This window comes from Mesocricetus auratus, unplaced genomic scaffold, assembly GCF_017639785.1.
Source record: "Mesocricetus auratus isolate SY011 unplaced genomic scaffold, BCM_Maur_2.0 Super-Scaffold_100025, whole genome shotgun sequence".
Taxonomy (NCBI): Eukaryota; Metazoa; Chordata; class Mammalia; order Rodentia; family Cricetidae; genus Mesocricetus; species Mesocricetus auratus.
The window spans coordinates 6,077,171-6,094,975 of record NW_024429206.1 but is presented as its reverse complement, the minus strand read 5'-3'; the positions used below and the strand labels follow the sequence as shown (position 1 = coordinate 6,094,975).

Genomic DNA, 17,805 nt, shown 5'->3' with positions numbered 1-17,805 from the left:
GCTTTATATGCACCCAGAGGCTGGTTTGTGGTTTATGCTGTCTTTGAGGAATGCACTGGGTCAGACTAAAACCCTTAAGATCTGGTCACAAGGTGCACCTCCCAAAGGAGAGCCAGAGACTCGAGCTCTTGCTTGCTGGGGATTATGGTTGTGAGAACCTTTGAAATGGGTGGCTGCCATACCTGTACTACCAAGGATGAGAATGCCTGCAGATGCTCGGCCCTGCCGCACAGGGCCATCTAGGCCTGTCACAGCCAAGACCGACGGGCCTCAGAGCCCTTTGCTGTAACATGCAGGCCTTGCATTTCCTCCACCCTCTTTGAAGACACACAGATGTAGTTTAGTGTGGTTGTCATACAAATCGTTTTCTTGGAGTGATTTTTTTCCTGAAACTTGTCTCCATTTATAAGGGAGGGAGTGATTGCGGGAGGTACCCACACATGCAAAAAGTTAATAAGGCAAACTAATTGGCTGGTGAGATGGCCCAGCAGGTGAAGGAACTTATTGCAGAAGCCTGACAGCCTGCAGGAAAGGGCACCATAAAACTGTCCTCCAACCACCACAACTCAAACGTCATACACATGCACACACCATAATTTTTTTGTTTTTATTTTAATTTCTAGAGGCAACCCATATCTCCAAAAGCAGATGTCTTGTTTTTCTTTAGGAAATGTAGAACAAGGACTGGGGAGATGGCTTATCAGGTAAAGCACTTGCCACCAAGCCTGATGACCTGCGTTCAGTTCCCCAAACACACACAGTGGAAGGAAAACCCCAGCTCCCCAACTCCACACAAGGTGCCATGGTGTGCACCCACCTAGGCACATACACATGCACACAAAGAAATCAATAGAAATTTTTAAAAGGAAATGTTGAGCAGGGCCATTGCTCATTGATTTTCTCTTCAATTCTTACAAATGCCTTTTGGTTTCTGAAACTGTTTAATTACCTGTAACTTTTTATTTCCTGCCATACTTTTTCCAAACAGAGTATAGTAACCTGGTTCTTTTTTGTTTTGTTTTTGTTTCTTGGGGCAGAGTTTCACTGTGTTGTGTAGTCCTGGCTGTCCTGGATCTTACTCTGTAGACCAGCTTGGCCTCTAACTCAGAGATCCTCCTGCCTCTGCCTCCCAAGTGCTGGGATTAAAGGTGTGTGCCACCACCCCTGGCTGCCTGGTTCTTATAAAGATGAACATAATTAAAGTTTATCTAAGGGTGTCTTCTCTTGTAAATACAAAGTGATTACATTTTTTTTTAAACACAAACCTGCAATCCCAACTACTTCAGAGGTAAGGCAGAAGAATCACAAATCCAAAGCTTTCTTGGGCTAAGAACCAGTTCAAGGCCAGCCTGAGTAACTTGGGCTGCCTCAGTGTGCTAGGGTCCTGGCTCTAGTAGACCATGTGCCTCCCTGCTTGAGACTCTGGGTTAGACTCCCTTGTGAGGGGCCTGGGAGATTGAAACCAGGAACTTGTGCTCATCTCAGAAAACAGGGGGCAAAATCCAGACTGGATATCTTGGATGCAGCAACAGTGTTGAGAGTTTCTTTTTTCACAGCCTAGTCTGAGAAGCCACAGTGACCTTTTTATGTAGGCTAGCACATGAGGCTAATACTTAGGGGCCTAATCACTTACACTTCTCACTGAGGCCATCCTATTCCCCATTCATAATCCTGTCTGTGTCCTGGAGTGCAAGAATTTCTGGAGGCTCTCTCTTGGAAGAAGAGTTTGCAGATACAGGCAAGGAAGCCATGCTTCTGTGGAAGTGTGGCTCTACTGATACAAAGATGTGGGGTTTGTTTACATAGCAAAGGATGTATTGATTTTTACTTCAAAGTAGTGTGATTTATGTCTGATCTTTCACATTTAACAGTTGCTTGGAAACGATGCTAATTAATGAAGAGGACCGGCCACTATTGGTGTATTTCCACAGATCCGTGATATCTAGACAAAAATTGAAAGTTAACTCCTAACCCTGCATGAGCTTGATATTGGAGACAAGGATCTCCTGGTGCAGGCACAGTTGCTTACGGACTTAAGCCTTGGCGATGGAGGGCAGTTTGGTCAGAGTGTGCGTCCTGTCAAAGAGTAGGCAGTTGATCAGTGACATGCAAGGACTAGTGCAGCATGGATATGGTTGCTTGTATTTAAGTTGCCAGCCCCACAATTCCTTGCTGATCTCTTAACCTTGAAGCAGCCTACATGTGAAAACTGGGCTCCAAGTGACAGTGTCTCACCAAAGTGAGGTGCTACCAGGCAGGCTAGCTCATTTAAAGCCAACGTCACCTACTGCATGGTTTTTGAGTGACAAAGCCACATGAGAGAAAGGCCAGGTACACTAGCCCTGGCAGAAAAAGGACTGTTCACCAAAGAGAAGCAAGTATGCCTCGTGGAACACCCCATCATGTGAAGATGCTAACATAGTCCATTAGGTTGCCAGTTTTCTGTGATATATTAACTTAGCATAGTCAGCGTGGTTCTGTTCCCTCGTATTTTTTTAAAGACATGCTTGAAAGTGCTTGGAATATCAAGAGTGCTATACAATAAAAAATTTTTATCCTAATTTTTCTTGTTGGCTCTTTGGAAAGCGCAAGGCACTGAAATTTTCCCTGAGCTGAACCTCACTCTGTTTCTTCTTTGCCCAGCACCTCTAGTTTCTTTGTGCTGCTTCCATGGTGTCTCCTGTCACTGTTCCCATTTGTAAATTGCTCAGGGATCATGTAGAAACAATCCTAGTTAACGCTCTGAACCTCTTCCTTGAAACAGAGTACAGCTCATCTGCAGATGTGTTCTGGCCCTAGAGTAATCCAGAGTACAGCTTGTCTGCAGATGTTCTGGCCTTAGAGTAATCCAGAGTACAGCTTGTCTGCTAGAGTAATCCAGAGTACAGCTCATCTGCAGATGTGTTCTGGCCCTAGAGTAATCCAGAGTACAGCTTGTCTGCTAGAGTAATCCAGAGTACAGCTCATCTGCAGATGTGTTCTGGCCCTAGGGTAATCCAGAGTATAGCTTGTCTGCAGATGTGTTCTGGCCCTAGAGTAATCCAGAGTATAGCTTGTCTGCAGATGTGTTCTGGCCCTAGGGTAATCCAGAGTATAGCTTGTCTGCAGATGTGTTCTGGCCCTAGAGTAATCCAGAGTATAGCTTGTCTGCAGATGTGTTCTGGCCCTAGAGTAATCCAGAGTATAGCTTGTCTGCAGATGTGTTCTGGCCCTAGGGTAATCCAGAGTATAGCTTGTCTGCTAGAGTAATCCAGAGTATAGCTTGTCTGCAGATGTGTTCTGGCCCTAGGGTAATCCAGAGTATAGCTTGTCTGCAGATGTTCTGGCCTTAGAGTAATCCAGAGTACAGCTTGTCTGCTAGAGTAATCCAGAGTACAGCTCATCTGCAGATGTGTTCTGGCCCTAGAGTAATCCAGAGTACAGCTTGTCTGCAGATGTGTTCTGGCCCTAGAGTAATCCAGAGTACAGCTTGTCTGCTAGAGTAATCCAGAGTACAGCTCATCTGCAGATGTGTTCTGGCCCTAGGGTAATCCAGAGTATAGCTTGTCTGCAGATGTGTTCTGGCCCTAGGGTAATCCAGAGTATAGCTTGTCTGCAGATGTGTTCTGGCCCTAGGGTAATCCAGAGTATAGCTTGTCTGCAGATGTGTTCTAGCCTTAGGGTAATCCAGAGTATAGCTTGTCTGCTAGAGTAATCCAGAGTATAGCTTGTCTGCAGATGTGTTCTAGCCCTAGGGTAATCCAGAGTATAGCTTGTCTGCTAGAGTAATCCAGAGTATAGCTTGTCTGCAGATGTGTTCTGGCCCTAGGGTAATCCAGAGTATAGCTTGTCTGCAGATGTGTTCTAGCCCTAGGGTAATCCAGAGTATAGCTTGTCTGCAGATGTTCTGGCCTTAGAGTAATCCAGAGTACAGCTTGTCTGCTAGAGTAATCCAGAGTACAGCTCATCTGCAGATGTGTTCTGGCCCTAGAGTAATCCAGAGTACAGCTTGTCTGCAGATGTGTTCTGGCCCTAGAGTAATCCAGAGTACAGCTCATCTGCAGATGTGTTCTGGCCCTAGAGTAATCCAGAGTATAGCTTGTCTGCAGATGTGTTCTGGCCCTAGGGTAATCCAGAGTATAGCTTGTCTGCTAGAGTAATCCAGAGTATAGCTTGTCTGCAGATGTGTTCTAGCCCTAGGGTAATCCAGAGTATAGCTTGTCTGCTAGAGTAATCCAGAGTATAGCTTGTCTGCAGATGTGTTCTAGCCCTAGGGTAATCCAGAGTATAGCTTGTCTGCTAGAGTAATCCAGAGTATAGCTTGTCTGCAGATGTGTTCTGGCCCTAGGGTAATCCAGAGTATAGCTTGTCTGCAGATGTGTTCTGGCCCTAGGGTAATCCAGAGTATAGCTTGTCTGCTAGAGTAATCCAGAGTATAGCTTGTCTGCAGATGTGTTCTGGCCCTAGGGTAATCCAGAGTATAGCTTGTCTGCAGATGGGTTATTCCAGAAGGAAGAGTTCTTGTCGCTTTCACTTGCAGCCCAGCTAGCTTTACTATTCTCATGAAGTCGGTATTGTGTTCGTGTACTTGGTGTTTGCTTTGTCTGCTTATTGTGCAAAATCATAGGCCCACTGCCTAACATTTCTTTCAGCTTCAAACACTCCAGTGTGAGAATTCAAGCCTCAGGAAGCAGGCCACAACCAGTGCCTGTCAAGTGCAGACTGGTCCCGACTACCCAGACACTTCGAGCCACTCGTCCTTAAAGCGCCGGCCATCTGCCCGGGGCAGTAGGCCCATGTCCATGTATGAGACTGGGTCAGGTCAGAAACCATACCTCCCAATGGGGGAAGCTAGCCGTCCTGAGGAGGCCAGGACGAGACTTCAACCCTTCCCTGCTCATGTAAGTAGCACCGCTGTGTGTCCGTCCCTACTGTGTGCCCCTCTTTTCTGACCGTGTAGATTCTCTGGGCTCTGAGAGGTGCCCTTGCGTCTGCTGCGTGAACATGTCTACAGCTGCGCCCAATGTGGCACAGACTTGTGGACAGGAAGGTTTGGGCTAAGTCATGTGTTCTGGCTCTTACTAGCCCCTCCCCTCCAGTTCCTCTCTCCCGTGATGTATTTCCCAGACAGCCTCTGTTGGCATTTTTTGTGCAAAGTTTTCTTCCCGAGTTCCACAAACAAAAACCAATTGTAAAGGTCAGTAGCAGAAATGTCTTTGTCTTCAAAATAGGCAGAGGTTGGGGCTGGAGGCATGGCTCAATGGTTAGAGCACTGGCTGCTCTTGCAGAGGACCTGGGTTCATTTCCTGGCACCCCCATGGCAGCACACAGCCAACTGTAACTCCAGCTTCAGGGGATTTGACATCTCCTGGCCTCCAAGGCACACATACATGCATGCACGTAGCACACATACATGCTTGCAAAACACTTATACGTAAACTAATCTTTTTTAGAGCGCAACAAAGTCGGCAGAGGATGCCCCCTCTATGAACTGTAGCACTTAGGACCAAAGATGCTCTTTTGGGCCCTGTGACCTGATACATGAGACTCTGGGCTTCAGCACCTGTTAGCATGGCTTGATCACTTCATAAAGATGCAGTGTGAGCAGCAGTTATAGCAGCACTCAGGAAGGTGAAACAGAGGGATTGCCTGGACTGTGTGAAGAGACCTCCAAAATACACTTTAACAAATAAAGTTGTAAATAATAGAAACTGCATCCACCCCGCACTGTCAGTTCCGAAGACTGCTCTGTGTCAGGTTCTCACGGTCTATGTAGTGGCTTGCAAATTGGGATGCCAGGTTCTCCAACATTAAAATGCTCTGTCTTCTTGATTGGCTTATTAGGAAGATGTCTGTTTTCACAGAGTGCCACAAGCATACACTGCCTTGTGCAGTTGTTTTTTCAGAACATCACATTTATCCTTTAGGTGTCAAAATTAGAGTACATAGAAAGTTTCAATAAAATCCTTAGGGTAATGCAAAGTAATGATAAGAGCTAATAAATTAGCCAGGTGGCGGTGGCACACACTTTTACATCCCAGCACTTGAGAAGCAGAGGCAAGCGGATCTCTGTGAGTTCAAGGCCAGCCTGGTTTACAGAGTGAGTTCTAGGACAGCCAGGACAATTACGCAGAGAAACCCTGTCTCGAAAAACCAGGGGGGGAAAATCTAATAAATGAACCTGATTTTAATTTTGTCAGCTTCGGAGTGGACCCCGGGGTCCATCTCTCAGCTTCTGGTTGTTTGGTTTCATGCTTGAAGACAGTGTATTTGCATCTGAACTAAGTGAAAAAGAATCCTGCTTTTATATAACTGAAAACAAAACTTAGGAAAATCCCCCTTGGTAACTTACACAGTGTACTTGATTTTTAGAGGAAGTTGGATGTACGGCTGTTGTTTGTCCTGTATCTATAGTGCTAAAGATTGGAGTAATGGTGTGCACTAATTTAGTCATCCACAGCACTTAGGTCCTATTATCCCTCTTAATTGGAGAACAAGCATCATTGTAGACTGTGCATTAATGGTAGGTGCTGCCAGTTTTGACAGCTATGCTGAACATAGCTATGATAACTATGGTGTCTTTTCCCTTAAGGAGAAGAGGCCTCTTGAGTGGAGAGGGGTGTCCAGCAGGCACTAGCTTCACCAGGGATTAAGCCTCTCAGGAGCTGTGTCACAGCTGTCACCACTGTCACCGAGCTCATGGGACTCTTGTATGATGAACTGTAGGGCGGGAGGTGGGCGTCTGTTTGTTTTGTGTGTTCCCAAGCTTGTTTCTCTCTCCACTTCCAGATTGGGAGGAGTGCACTTGTGGCCTCCTCTTCGTCTCTGCCTTCCTTCCCCTCCACACTTTCCTGGTCCAGGGACGAAAGCGCCCGAAGGGTTAAGTACACTCTGAATGGTCTGCCCTGAAGGAGGGGCAGTGCTCCTGGGTGCTTTGTGCTTGGGTGCTGGTCCTCTTGTCCATGCCCCTTGCTAACTGCCCTCTGTCCTGCATGAAACAGCGCTTGGCTCCTGGTTTCTCACAGCAGCAGGCACATGCCCTCATGCACACCTGTTCCTGAGATCCAGCCTCACTTCCCTCCTGTGTAACTCCACATTGCTCCTTTTCACCTGGTAACCAAGCTCACGATCAGCCTGCAGCAGCCATTCTAAGCATACTGTCTTGTTAAACAGAAAATTAAGTTGGCCGCTGGTTAAATATTGTAGGGCAAATCTGTCTCGTTTTCTTTTTTCTTTTTCTTTTTTTGGAGCTACAGTTACTAAAAGTATTTATAGTACTTGGGTTAGCACGAAAGTGTCATGGATTTTTTTTTAACTACTGACTGACTTTATGTTAGCCATCTTATCTGACAAACCCAGCCCTTAGTTGGTGCTGTCATGCTTGCTAGCAGTGCAGAAAGGAGGTGGCTGCAGGCTTAAAGCTGCCTATGTGTACTGGTGTGTGCCTCACAGCACAGAGTAGGACATGTTCAAGCTCCTTTAGAGGGCCCACCCCACCCCCCCTTTTTTTTTTTTTTTCTGAGACAGTTTCTCTATTGTTTTGGAGGCTGTCCTGGAACTAGCTCTTGTAGACCAGCCTGGCCTCGAACTCACAGAGATCCGCCTGCCTCTGCCTCCGAGTGCTGGGGTTAAAGGTGTGCACCACCACTGCCCTGCCACACTCACCTTTAAGAAGAGCAGCTAAAGGGTGCAGAGGTTTTAAGTGTCATGGCCCCTGCTCCCAAAGGAGTGTCATTTAAAAAGGAAAGTGTTTTTGCATGCACAGAGAGCTTGATGACTTCCTCTTGAGGGAGGCTGTGGGGAGAGCCGAGGATTGGAGACCTGCCCTTCAGATTCCAGCCTAGTCTGTAGCAAGGGTGAGAAGAGGGAAGGGAACTGTGGGCAGGAGAGCTCCTTCCCTGCAAGCCTTTGTGTGCCCCCTACCCCAGAGCAATGGGGACCCCACCCACTGCCAGGGTCACATGGCTAGCCAGGTCTCCGAGATTCCTCAAAGCCCTTTTGAAGCAGTGAAGCCAAAAGAATTGTTGCTGTTTGATACTTGCCATCTTCTGGGCTGTCCTGAAAATGTACTTAGTGGTTTTGTTCCAATAACCCAGCTAAGAGCACCAAAATAATAATGAAATTCCCCCAGTCTGTTAATGATTTTCTTAAAGAGAGACAAGTAAGCCCTTCTTATCCACCATAACATTTTGTAGGTGTTTAAATGTATGGAGTTTTCGTAGCTTTGAGACGGACCAGTTACAGAAATGATTTTGTGCACAGTGAGGAGTGAAGTTGTTGAGGCTCATCCGAGCTCCCGGCAACTTTGCCGTGGGCTTAGGTTTCTGTGGTCGGTCTGTGCAGAGTAAATGACAAGTTGTTAGAGAACCGAAGCAACACCAGCTATAAGGTGACTTTTCTATTAACAGCTTTGAGAGCAGCACTTAACAGCCCTGGCTCTGCATGTTCACAGTAATTTTCATAAACTTAAATGCTGGCTACATTGAAATCCTGTATGCTTTTTTGACGACGGAGGAGGACCGAGTGCGTAAGTAGCTGACCTTGGGTGATGGTCCTCTGCACTTGAGGAGGCTTGCTGAGCACTTTGATGGTGGTGCAGCTCCCTCTTCTGAGGTTTAAACAACATGGCACTTGTGATCATTGTGGGTAATGTATTCAGTTTCTGACTGCCATCTTAACACCAGGAAGGCAAAATCATCTCTTATAGAGACGTGGGATTCCAGGAGGTAGGAGGATTACAAGTTTAAGGCAGACCTGGGCTACATAGCAGAATTCACTGTATCTCAAAACCCAAAATATAAGGTGCAGAGGATATTAATCCTGTCTTCTAAATTGTTCCTCCCATGGGAGCAGCTCTGAGTTGACTGTGCAGCATAATTAAAATGCAGTGTGTGTGTGCATGTGTTTTTATGTGCATATGTTTGATATTTGAGAAAAAAATAAAGATCAGTCAGACATTCCCTGTAAAAGGTAAGAAAAGTCTTGGGGTGGTGGAGTTCTGAGATTAGGTCTTCAAGCCTCTACTTTCACTGCCCCTGCACTAAATATGGTTGGGACCTCCTCTGCCTGGCGCCTGGGCCTCTGGTGTCAGTAGCCCACTGACCTGAGCCAGATGAAAATCCCATAGCAGTGAGCAGGCGCTTAAGAACTCAGCTTTAATCTCACAGGGTTCCAAGCCAGCACCCAGTCATTTACCAGATGGGTTGGAATGGATAAGAAAGTTCGTATTAGGAAGCCAACCCTGGTGTCTTCTGTAGAACGGGAGAGAGGAAGTCCAGGAGGGAATGTGAAGGACCTCAGCAGACAGACAGACAGAGAAGGCTGAGTGTGGAGGGACTAAGGAGGCACCCCACCTTGGAGCTGGCCAAACCACAGACTGTATGCAGACTTCCTCAAACCAGTCTCCTCCAGCAGCCTTCTTTCTGGATGTGTCTAAGCAAACCTTTAGGGCTGCAGCCTGTGCCACACTCCCTCAGCAGTTCAGTCCCCTGGCTATGCACGGCTGGAAACGAGCAATCAGTAATCAGTGTAGGCTTTGCATTGGCTTACGCTCATTTCTAGATAATGGATTGTCACACACGGTAAGATGAACACTGAGAGACAGTTTCTCCACACGGTCCAGACCAGATTCCTCCAGAGGACATGGTCCTTGCCACATCTTGTCACACTGAGAGGCCCTGCCTTTAACGGTACTGCCGTTCCCTTGCAATGTTTCTAGGGATCCCTACTTTGAATCTCCAGCCCATTTTGAACATTCTCAATTATACCAAATCCCTATATCTTCAGAGGGAAGTGTGGAACTAAGAGTCAAACTAGGTTGATCCACTTGGTTCACAGGCAACACATGGCTGGCTTTCCTAAGGGCTCATAAAAACCATCCTTGAAGGCAGTTCTTAGAGCAGTCATCCAGACTTCCCAAGGTTGTAGTGACGTGGGTATCTCCAGAAGACTGGAGGCCTGGCACTTGTCTCCTCCTGCAGAATGCCTGAGAGTGAGCAGCTAGCTCTTGGTCCTTTTCTTCATCTTGTGTTAAACCAGATCATGTACAGTTAGCTTCCAGCTCCGAAGGTGTGTGTCCAGATAAGTGCTGGTGTGTTTGTTACTAACTGCATCTCCTTCCATTCTGTTGAGAGCTAATTGAGAGGCTTGAGTGTATGCCTGTGTCAGTGTGTGTATCTCTTCAGGGAGCCGCTGGTGAGCTAAGGAGAAATGGACCCAGTATTCATTCATCTTTTGCTACATTTCCAGTAAAGGGCTGGTTTCTATCCCAAATGAGCTCTGGGTATGAAGGTGCATAGCCTGGCAGGAATCTTCCCTGGGAAGACTGAGGAAGTGTGTGATGTTCAAATCTAACTGGGGTCCCCTTCTCTTTTTGTAGGCATCCAGGTTGGAGAAGCAGAACAGCACACCGGAGAGTGACTATGACAACACTCCCTATGGCACTGAGCCAGATGACACAGTGTATGTGCGGGGGAGAGCACAGGGAGGGGCTGTTAGCACAGACATGGCAGGCCTGAGCCACCTCACCCCTTTGTCTTCAGACCATTAAGGTCTTAAGCTGCCTTGGTTTCCCAGTGTCATAGCTGTCTTTTCTGTGCTCACGTTACCGCTGTTTGCCCTTGTGCCAGCGTACTGTACCTTCCTGCCAGTCTGCAGTGTCTGCTGTGCTCCGTCTGCTGCGCTGCCAGGCCGATATTAGCTACAGTCTGAGTTTGTTTGTCAAGGAGTTGGCAGCCTGGGGATGGCCGTTTCCAGCTGCACCCTCCCCATCTGTTATTTCCTCTGTCTGCCTTCTTCACACTGTCTACCGCAGCCCTAACTCCAGCCCAGGACAAAATGAAAGACCTTAATGTGGCTGTAGGTGCTGGTGATAAGCAGGGCTTGCTGTGTCTCCTGGTAAGCAGGAGGAAGGAAACCACAGAAACAGCTGAGTACTTGTCATGCTAAGCCATTCTTAACTGTCCACAGGTCAAACCGGAAGGGACGGCAAAGGAGTATGGTGTGGCAAGGTGATGGCTCATTGCTAGACACGACAGAGTCCCACTTGGTCCCCAGCCCCGCGCTCCCCAGCACAGAAGATGTCATCCGGAAGACTGAACAGATCACCAAGAACATCCAGGAGCTCCTAAGAGCAGCCCAGGAGAACAAACACGACAGGTATGAGCTGCAGCTGTGCTCTGACAGTGTGCGTCTGCGCCAGTTGGGGCTGCTTGAATTTTGCTCTGACTTCTGGGTGGATGGAAACTTAAGTAGGATATATATGTCTTGAGTTTGAGGTTTTTATTGTTTTCATCGTGTTACAAAGTAATCTGAAAATAAATACATCTAGAAATAAAACTGCAATGTATTGGAGACAGGGGAGGAAATCACCTCACTACTCCCAGGTGATTCTTCTGGCCACTGCTGCAGCTAAGATTCTCCTTGAGAACTAGGATTCCAGACAGGAGGTGTCCCGAGGGGAGCCTGCTCTGGAGCTGTCTGGTTTCCTTGTGCACACACACAGTTGCACATGTTCACTTGGCAGGAGGAGGCCACACCTTCCTGCATAGAGCAGGGTACCCCACCTGACAGTGGTAAGGGATCTCACACAAGAACCACGCCTGGAGTGCTCCCAGCTTGTGGGGTGCTCTGCCTGTGACTCCTCACAGTTATGAACGCTGCTGGTGTTTCAGGCTGCCCTCACACTGTGACTGCTCTCTAGTGCTTGTCAGAAATATAAACGTGCGCCCTGAGGCCGTTTCAGCCTTCAAAGATGGCAATATGCTATTGGCCTCCGTTTAGGAAGGCTTTTTACATAGAAATCAAGTAGCACCTTTCATGCTTTGCTCTCCTTTCATTTGAAGACCAGGGAAAAGAATGATTTCAAAATCACTGGCTTATGCTTCTGATTCAAAACTAGAGTTGGCCAAGGGGTTTACTTTTTATTAACTATTTGGTGCTCTGTGCTTTCACATAGGACCTGGTGCTGTGCTAATGACAGCCTTACTCCCTTCCCTGCTTCCTTATCATATGGGTCTAGATAAGTTTACCTAGGGGTCTCGCCTCCACACCACCATCTTACTTCTAGTTGCCTGAGTCCAGCAAGCTCCCCTCACCCCACCTCAGCTCTCCTGCAGCCCCTCACCCCACACCAGCTCCTGCAGCTTCACTTGCTCCAGGTCATGTCTGTCCTCCACCCCTTCCTCCCCTCCATACACAGAGCAATATAAAATTAGAAATAGAGATGACTTTTGATAGTGTTTATTCAGAAGTCAATTTTATGGTTTTTAAAAAACAAGGAAAGAATGTTCCTCAAGGATTGAGTCTGGTGGTTAGAAATAGCTTTGTCAGGCCAAACCTACAGCAGTCTTGGCAGTGTTTCTTTGCAGAAAATGCCTTCTAATGTACTTTCCCGGAGCCCCTGTCCCTCTCAGGCAGTGGGGAAGTCCTGCACTATAGCCAAGGCTTGGTGACAATGTGACTGTCACTCAGTTCCCCCTCAGTTTGTGTCTGTCCCTCTACACCTATAGCACATAGTCGTCAGGCTGCAGACCTGACAGGCTGTATCTGCTCTGTGAGGGTCTAAAAATAAGAATCCTGCATAAAACTGAGGTCTTGGTTCTTCCCATTACAAGTCAGATCATCACAGCTGTTCATACGTGACATTGGGAAGCAGACACCTCCTTGCTGTTGGAGCCTCCTAATGCAAGGAACTGTACGCCTTCATTGGCCAAGCAGCACATAAATAGTGAAGTGTAGGCACCGGTTGGCATTTAAGGGATTTTTTTTCAGTAGTCCTTTATTCTTATTCTTCACCTTAATGGACCTTGGCATGGACCTGTTGCTCTCTTTCTAGAAATCTGGAAGGTAGGTATGAGAAGTAAACAAGCAGGCTGAGCGTGTGTGGATTTTTCCTCTCTGTTGCCCAGAGCACACAGAGCAGATTTCAGGCCTGGGGACTGTTACGAGGGTGGGTGTATTCCCGAAAGGAGGGGGACGCTTTGTAGCTGTGCCTGCTGTGGGTGTGCACACAACTAGCCCCAACCTAAGCCCTTCATTACCCAGGTGGAAACGGAACTCATCCGGCCTCTGAGCATTCTTTACCTCTAAATCATTTGAGCTGCTTTTTAATGACCTCTTCAATGTTTTACAGTTATATTCCCTGCTCAGAGAGAATACACATCGCTGTTACCGAGATGGCAGCCTTGTTCCCCAAAGTAAGTCACTTCCTACTGACTCTCTGCTGAGTTTCTCAGCATTGCTTCCTGACCTCATACTGTCTTTGGTGAGGAGCAGGGTGTTGGGATGAAACCCAGGGCCCTGTGCACACTAGGCAAACACTCTCCTATAGAGCTGTACAGCAGCTCATAACCTTTTTCTTATGTTTTGTAGCACAGAGTTTTTAAATACATCATCTTATAGGGCTTTGAGGTGTTTTCACTATGCGAGAATATTGGTTTTAGTAAGATCTGGATATGTAAGTCAGGTGCTACAAGGCAAAGCAGTAGAATGAAGTTTAGGATATATTACCTACAAGATTATATTTTTAATAGCACATATTAAAATTCTTCTCAAATGCAAGCATTTCTTCACTCCTAGGCCAGGATTCATAAAACTAGGATTGTTTAAAACACCCAGTTGAAAAGGGTTGGACGCAACAACCTCAGTTGGTCTCAGGGGCGGACTTACTTACTCCTTGCTGCTGGATGTCTACCCTGCAGCCCACAGTAAACACTTGTACTCTTCATTTTAGAAACCCAAGTCTGACACGGTGAGGACTTCCCTCCGGTTACTGACGTCCAGTGCCTACCGACTCCAGTCAGAGTGCAGAAAGGCCCTCCCAGGAGACTCAAGCTTGCCCACGGATGTCCAGTTGGTCACGCAGCAGGTCATCCAGTGTGCCTATGACATCGCCAAGGCTGCCAAACAGCTTGTCACCATCACCACCAAAGAGAACAACAGCTGAACTGAAGGGCTCGCCCTCCTCTTTTGCAGGCTTCTGAACGTTTGGCTTCAGTGTAGACATGAACTCTTCAGATTTTACAGAGACGCTTAGTAATGATTGAAACTTTTTAAAGGAAAACTCAGTATTATTTTTGCATGTTTTCTAACAGATTTTTGACTGTGATTTAACCATTGCCTTATTTGTGCCTGTTTGCAGCTTAGCTTCTGTTGTGTTGTCACCAAGCGCTTAGGTCATGATCGGATGTGTTTAAAAGGGATTGTTTGGAGTTTGCTAAAACTTTTCCATCCTTTAAAACTCTCTGCCCATGGCTAAAACTATAATTGATATTTTAGTAAAACATTTTCTTAAGGGAGTTGAGCTTAAAAAAAAATCAATGTTATCCTTTCCTTCCAAGCATCGTGCAATAAGTAGATTTTCCATCCTGCCGTAGAGTCTCAGAGCTTGGGGTATCTCTAGGCATGTGTGGAGAGCAGGGTCCTTGCCTCTTGCTAAAGAGAGCAAATCTCTTGGGAAGAACAAGGGAATGACCCATTTCTAACTTTTGTATAATGTTAAGTGTTGTGTTATTTAATATTTTTATCTTGATTTTCTATCTATAAAGATTTTACCATCATACTGAAGTCTCCATAATGTCCAAATAGTAGTTACGAATCCACCCTCCATATCAGGTTCCAGCTGGGCACATTCAGAGCAGGAGTACCGCGCACTGTCAGGGACCTACCTTCCCCCCAGCCAGACAATTCACTCAGAACTTATGTATGGCTTGCAGACCGGTACTGACATTCCTGTGGTGGGTGGACACCTGGTGCCCTTCATCCTTTGACCTCTTACAGCTTCACTTGTCTCCTCTGGAAGGGCTTCTTCCCAGGTAAGACATCATGGTCAGTCTCTTCCCTTCACCCCACTGGTACTTAGAGATTAGACATCCTTTGGCACTGTGGAATATTCTCAGCATGCTCTAGCTGCCTCTCTCCCATAGTTCTGTAAGGGCAGAGGTTGACATCTAGACCACAGCAGCACTGGTGTTTACATTACTTAAGGCTCTTTCTTGTGACTATTACAGCCTATCCCTATCCCAGCTTGCCACATCTGTTTTATACGGGTGGAGCTCACCTGAGAAAGCCGGCAGTGTATGGCTAGGAAGCCAGCCAGGTGTACAGCCAGGCACAGAGGGCAGCTGGGGAGCCCCGCCCAGACAGGTGTACAGCAGGGCACAGAGGGCAGCTGGGGAGCCCCGCCCAGACAGGTGTACAGCCAGGCACAGAGGGAGGACAGCTGGGGAGCCCCGCCCAGACAGGTGTACAGCAGGGCACAGAGGGCAGCTGGGGAGCCCCGCCCAGACAGGTGTACAGCAGGGCACAGAGGGCAGCTGGGGAGCCCCACCCAACCTGCAAGGACAGCAGCTTTTTTCCCTCTCACTCATGTTGCTGTGGAGAAATAGACCTGAGTTGCTAAAGTTTTGGTTTTCAAGATAGCAGAAATTTGGGTTATTTTATGCATGTCATCTAGACATGCCCACTGAACAGTCGGAAGTAAGCTGTGGCGTCTAGGCTGTCTTTCACAGCCTCTGCTGGGCCTTTAAACTGCAGCATGAGGGCTGGCTTTACTGGCCACCAGAAGTAGCCCCTGAGGCAATCCTGGAAGACAGCTCTGACCCGATGCGAGGTCACTGTCAGTCTCCTACCCCACCCCCACCCCCACCCTGTGTGTTCTGTGGGAGTGATCAAAGTGCAGTTCACCTCTTGGGAGTACACCATCAGTCAAGCTCACCAGGTCAGGTTACCTACAGTGTGTGCACCGGAAGGGCCAGCTCTCCAGAAGCTGAGCCTGCTTACCTGTCTGTACAACCCGAAATGCTGGTCGCTGCTGGATGCCTAGGAGTGCCTTTCAGAAAGGGGCCTGCTGGCTTGAGCTCAGGCATTGTCTTTGACAAACTTCTCTGCCTGCTGCTTCAAGGGCTCTACCACCCTTCCTGGCAGGCTCTGTGGAGCTGGTTCCGATCCTGAGCTGGTTTCCATGTCTGCTGGAGGCTTCTCACAAGAGAAATGTTAGAGGCAAGGGCCTGCCACAGAGGACACTATAGAAAACTAAGGAACATGGGCCAGTACTACGTTTCCAGCTGTTCTCAAGAACACCAGAGTTCACAGTTGAAGCTCCCCCTCCCTGGTGGAGGCCACAGAAACAGCAGGAGAGCCCTTCCATTTGCTCCCATAGGCAAATGCATCTTGTCTCAACGCTTGTCCTGGTCATTTTTGCTTGTGGGTCCCATCACCTTGCACAAGTCAGCTCTGTATCCAATCCAGCTTTTCTGTCCCTCGTTCCTATTCTGCCTTCCTGCCTGCATACCCTACTTCCTGAGACCAAGAGGACAAAGGTTGAGCAGGCCCTGCCCCAAGCTCCATTTGCAGAAGGCACCACAGCCTCAGCATGATGGTTCTTACTTGCCAAAGACTTAAGTCGAACAATTGGGGGTGCCGCCCTGACTCTAGTGACCTCCGTCACAGAACCTAGGTTGACAGGAACACATTTTTTTATTTATTATTATTTTTTTTTATTTTCCATTTTAAATTTAGATAAGAAACAAGGTTGCTTCACAAGTCAGTTCGAGGTCCCTCTCCCTTTCCCTCCCCTCCTCCCGTGCCCTCCCCCCATCCCCCCCCCCCCGTTATCCCCTCATTCCCCCAGGGAGGGTGAGGCCCTCCATGGGGGTGTCCATAGTCTGTCATTTCATATAGGGCAGGGCCTAGACCCTTCCCCAAGAGTTCAGGGTGAGAGTGCACCTCACATTGTTCTATGGGAGTCCAGAGTCCGTGTGTATACTTGGGATGGGTACTGATCTGCTGTCCAAGGCTCAATAGATTACCTAGGCCTCCTCACTGACACCCAGATTCAGGGGGTCTTGATCAGTCCCATGCTGGATTCCAGGCTGATGCCTGGGATTACAGGAACACATTTTTATCCTCCACAGCTCCCATCCTGGTTGAATATAACCCATGCTCTTACAAAACAAAATGCTGCATAAAAAAAAAAATGAGAGGCATTTCATCCCAAGCATTCACCTGTGTCCATCATGCCATGCTCTTGTTCATTGTCCTTAAGTTACTGTCCCCTCATGGAAAATCATTCTAGAATTTGTGCCTGCCAGTTATGCAATAAATAGTCTAAGTGTCTGTGGTCATTTTGCTTCCCTCTGGCTGGTGGATGATTCCAGACACTAGGTAGGGGTGGGGCAAGTACCCATGTCACTGTTTCTTTAAGGAGAGGTGGTGTTTTAAGTCTCCCTACCTTGGGGGACCCAGCTTAGTCTTTTCCTTCCTGTGCTTAGCATGTAAGCTGTTTGTTTTGTATTTGAGGCAGGGTCTCAACATGTAGCTCAGGCAGCTGTCCAAATAAAGCCTAAGAAAGGTGGGATGTTACTCCTGTGGTCCAGCTTTCTAGGGAGGACATCTTGGGAGAACTCACAGTCCACAGGGCAGATCCAGCAGCTCTCACCCAGAGCACTTGCTTCCCAGGCCAGGTCCCCAAGAAGCCCTGCAGAGCTGCGGAGCCCATCACAGACCCATGCTAGGCTGGCTCAGTTGTGTGGGTGCCCCTGAGGCTGTTGCTGCTGCAGGTCTGTGCGCCACACAACACTCTCCAGCTCTTGATCATGACATTGTCATCCCAGCTGCTACTGCTGGTCACGTGGGACATCTTCAAAGCACTGGCAAGATAACTCAGCCAGTAAAGGCACTTGCCTCCAACCAAGCCTGATAGCCTGAGTTTGAACTCAGAACCCACATGTAGAGACCATCGGCTTCGTGAGCTGTCCTCTAACCCCGTGAATGAACAGGGAAGTGCACACACCTACAGACACACACAAAATAATGACTGCTTCAGTC

General features: G+C 47.7%; 1 protein-coding gene across 1 annotated transcript in view; it reads left to right on the top strand.

Moving 5' to 3' along the window:
* Git2 (GIT ArfGAP 2) overlaps positions 1-14,539 on the top strand; it is a 51,362-nt gene extending 36,823 nt beyond the window's left edge. The window contains 6 exon segments of the mRNA XM_005078950.3: positions 4,632-4,880; positions 6,769-6,858; positions 10,358-10,440; positions 10,948-11,136; positions 13,112-13,175; positions 13,712-14,539. Of these exon segments, the coding sequence (XP_005079007.1) occupies positions 4,632-4,880; positions 6,769-6,858; positions 10,358-10,440; positions 10,948-11,136; positions 13,112-13,175; positions 13,712-13,924 (888 nt within the window). The 3' untranslated portion in view covers positions 13,925-14,539.
* Positions 14,540-17,805: the final 3,266 nt, after the last annotated feature.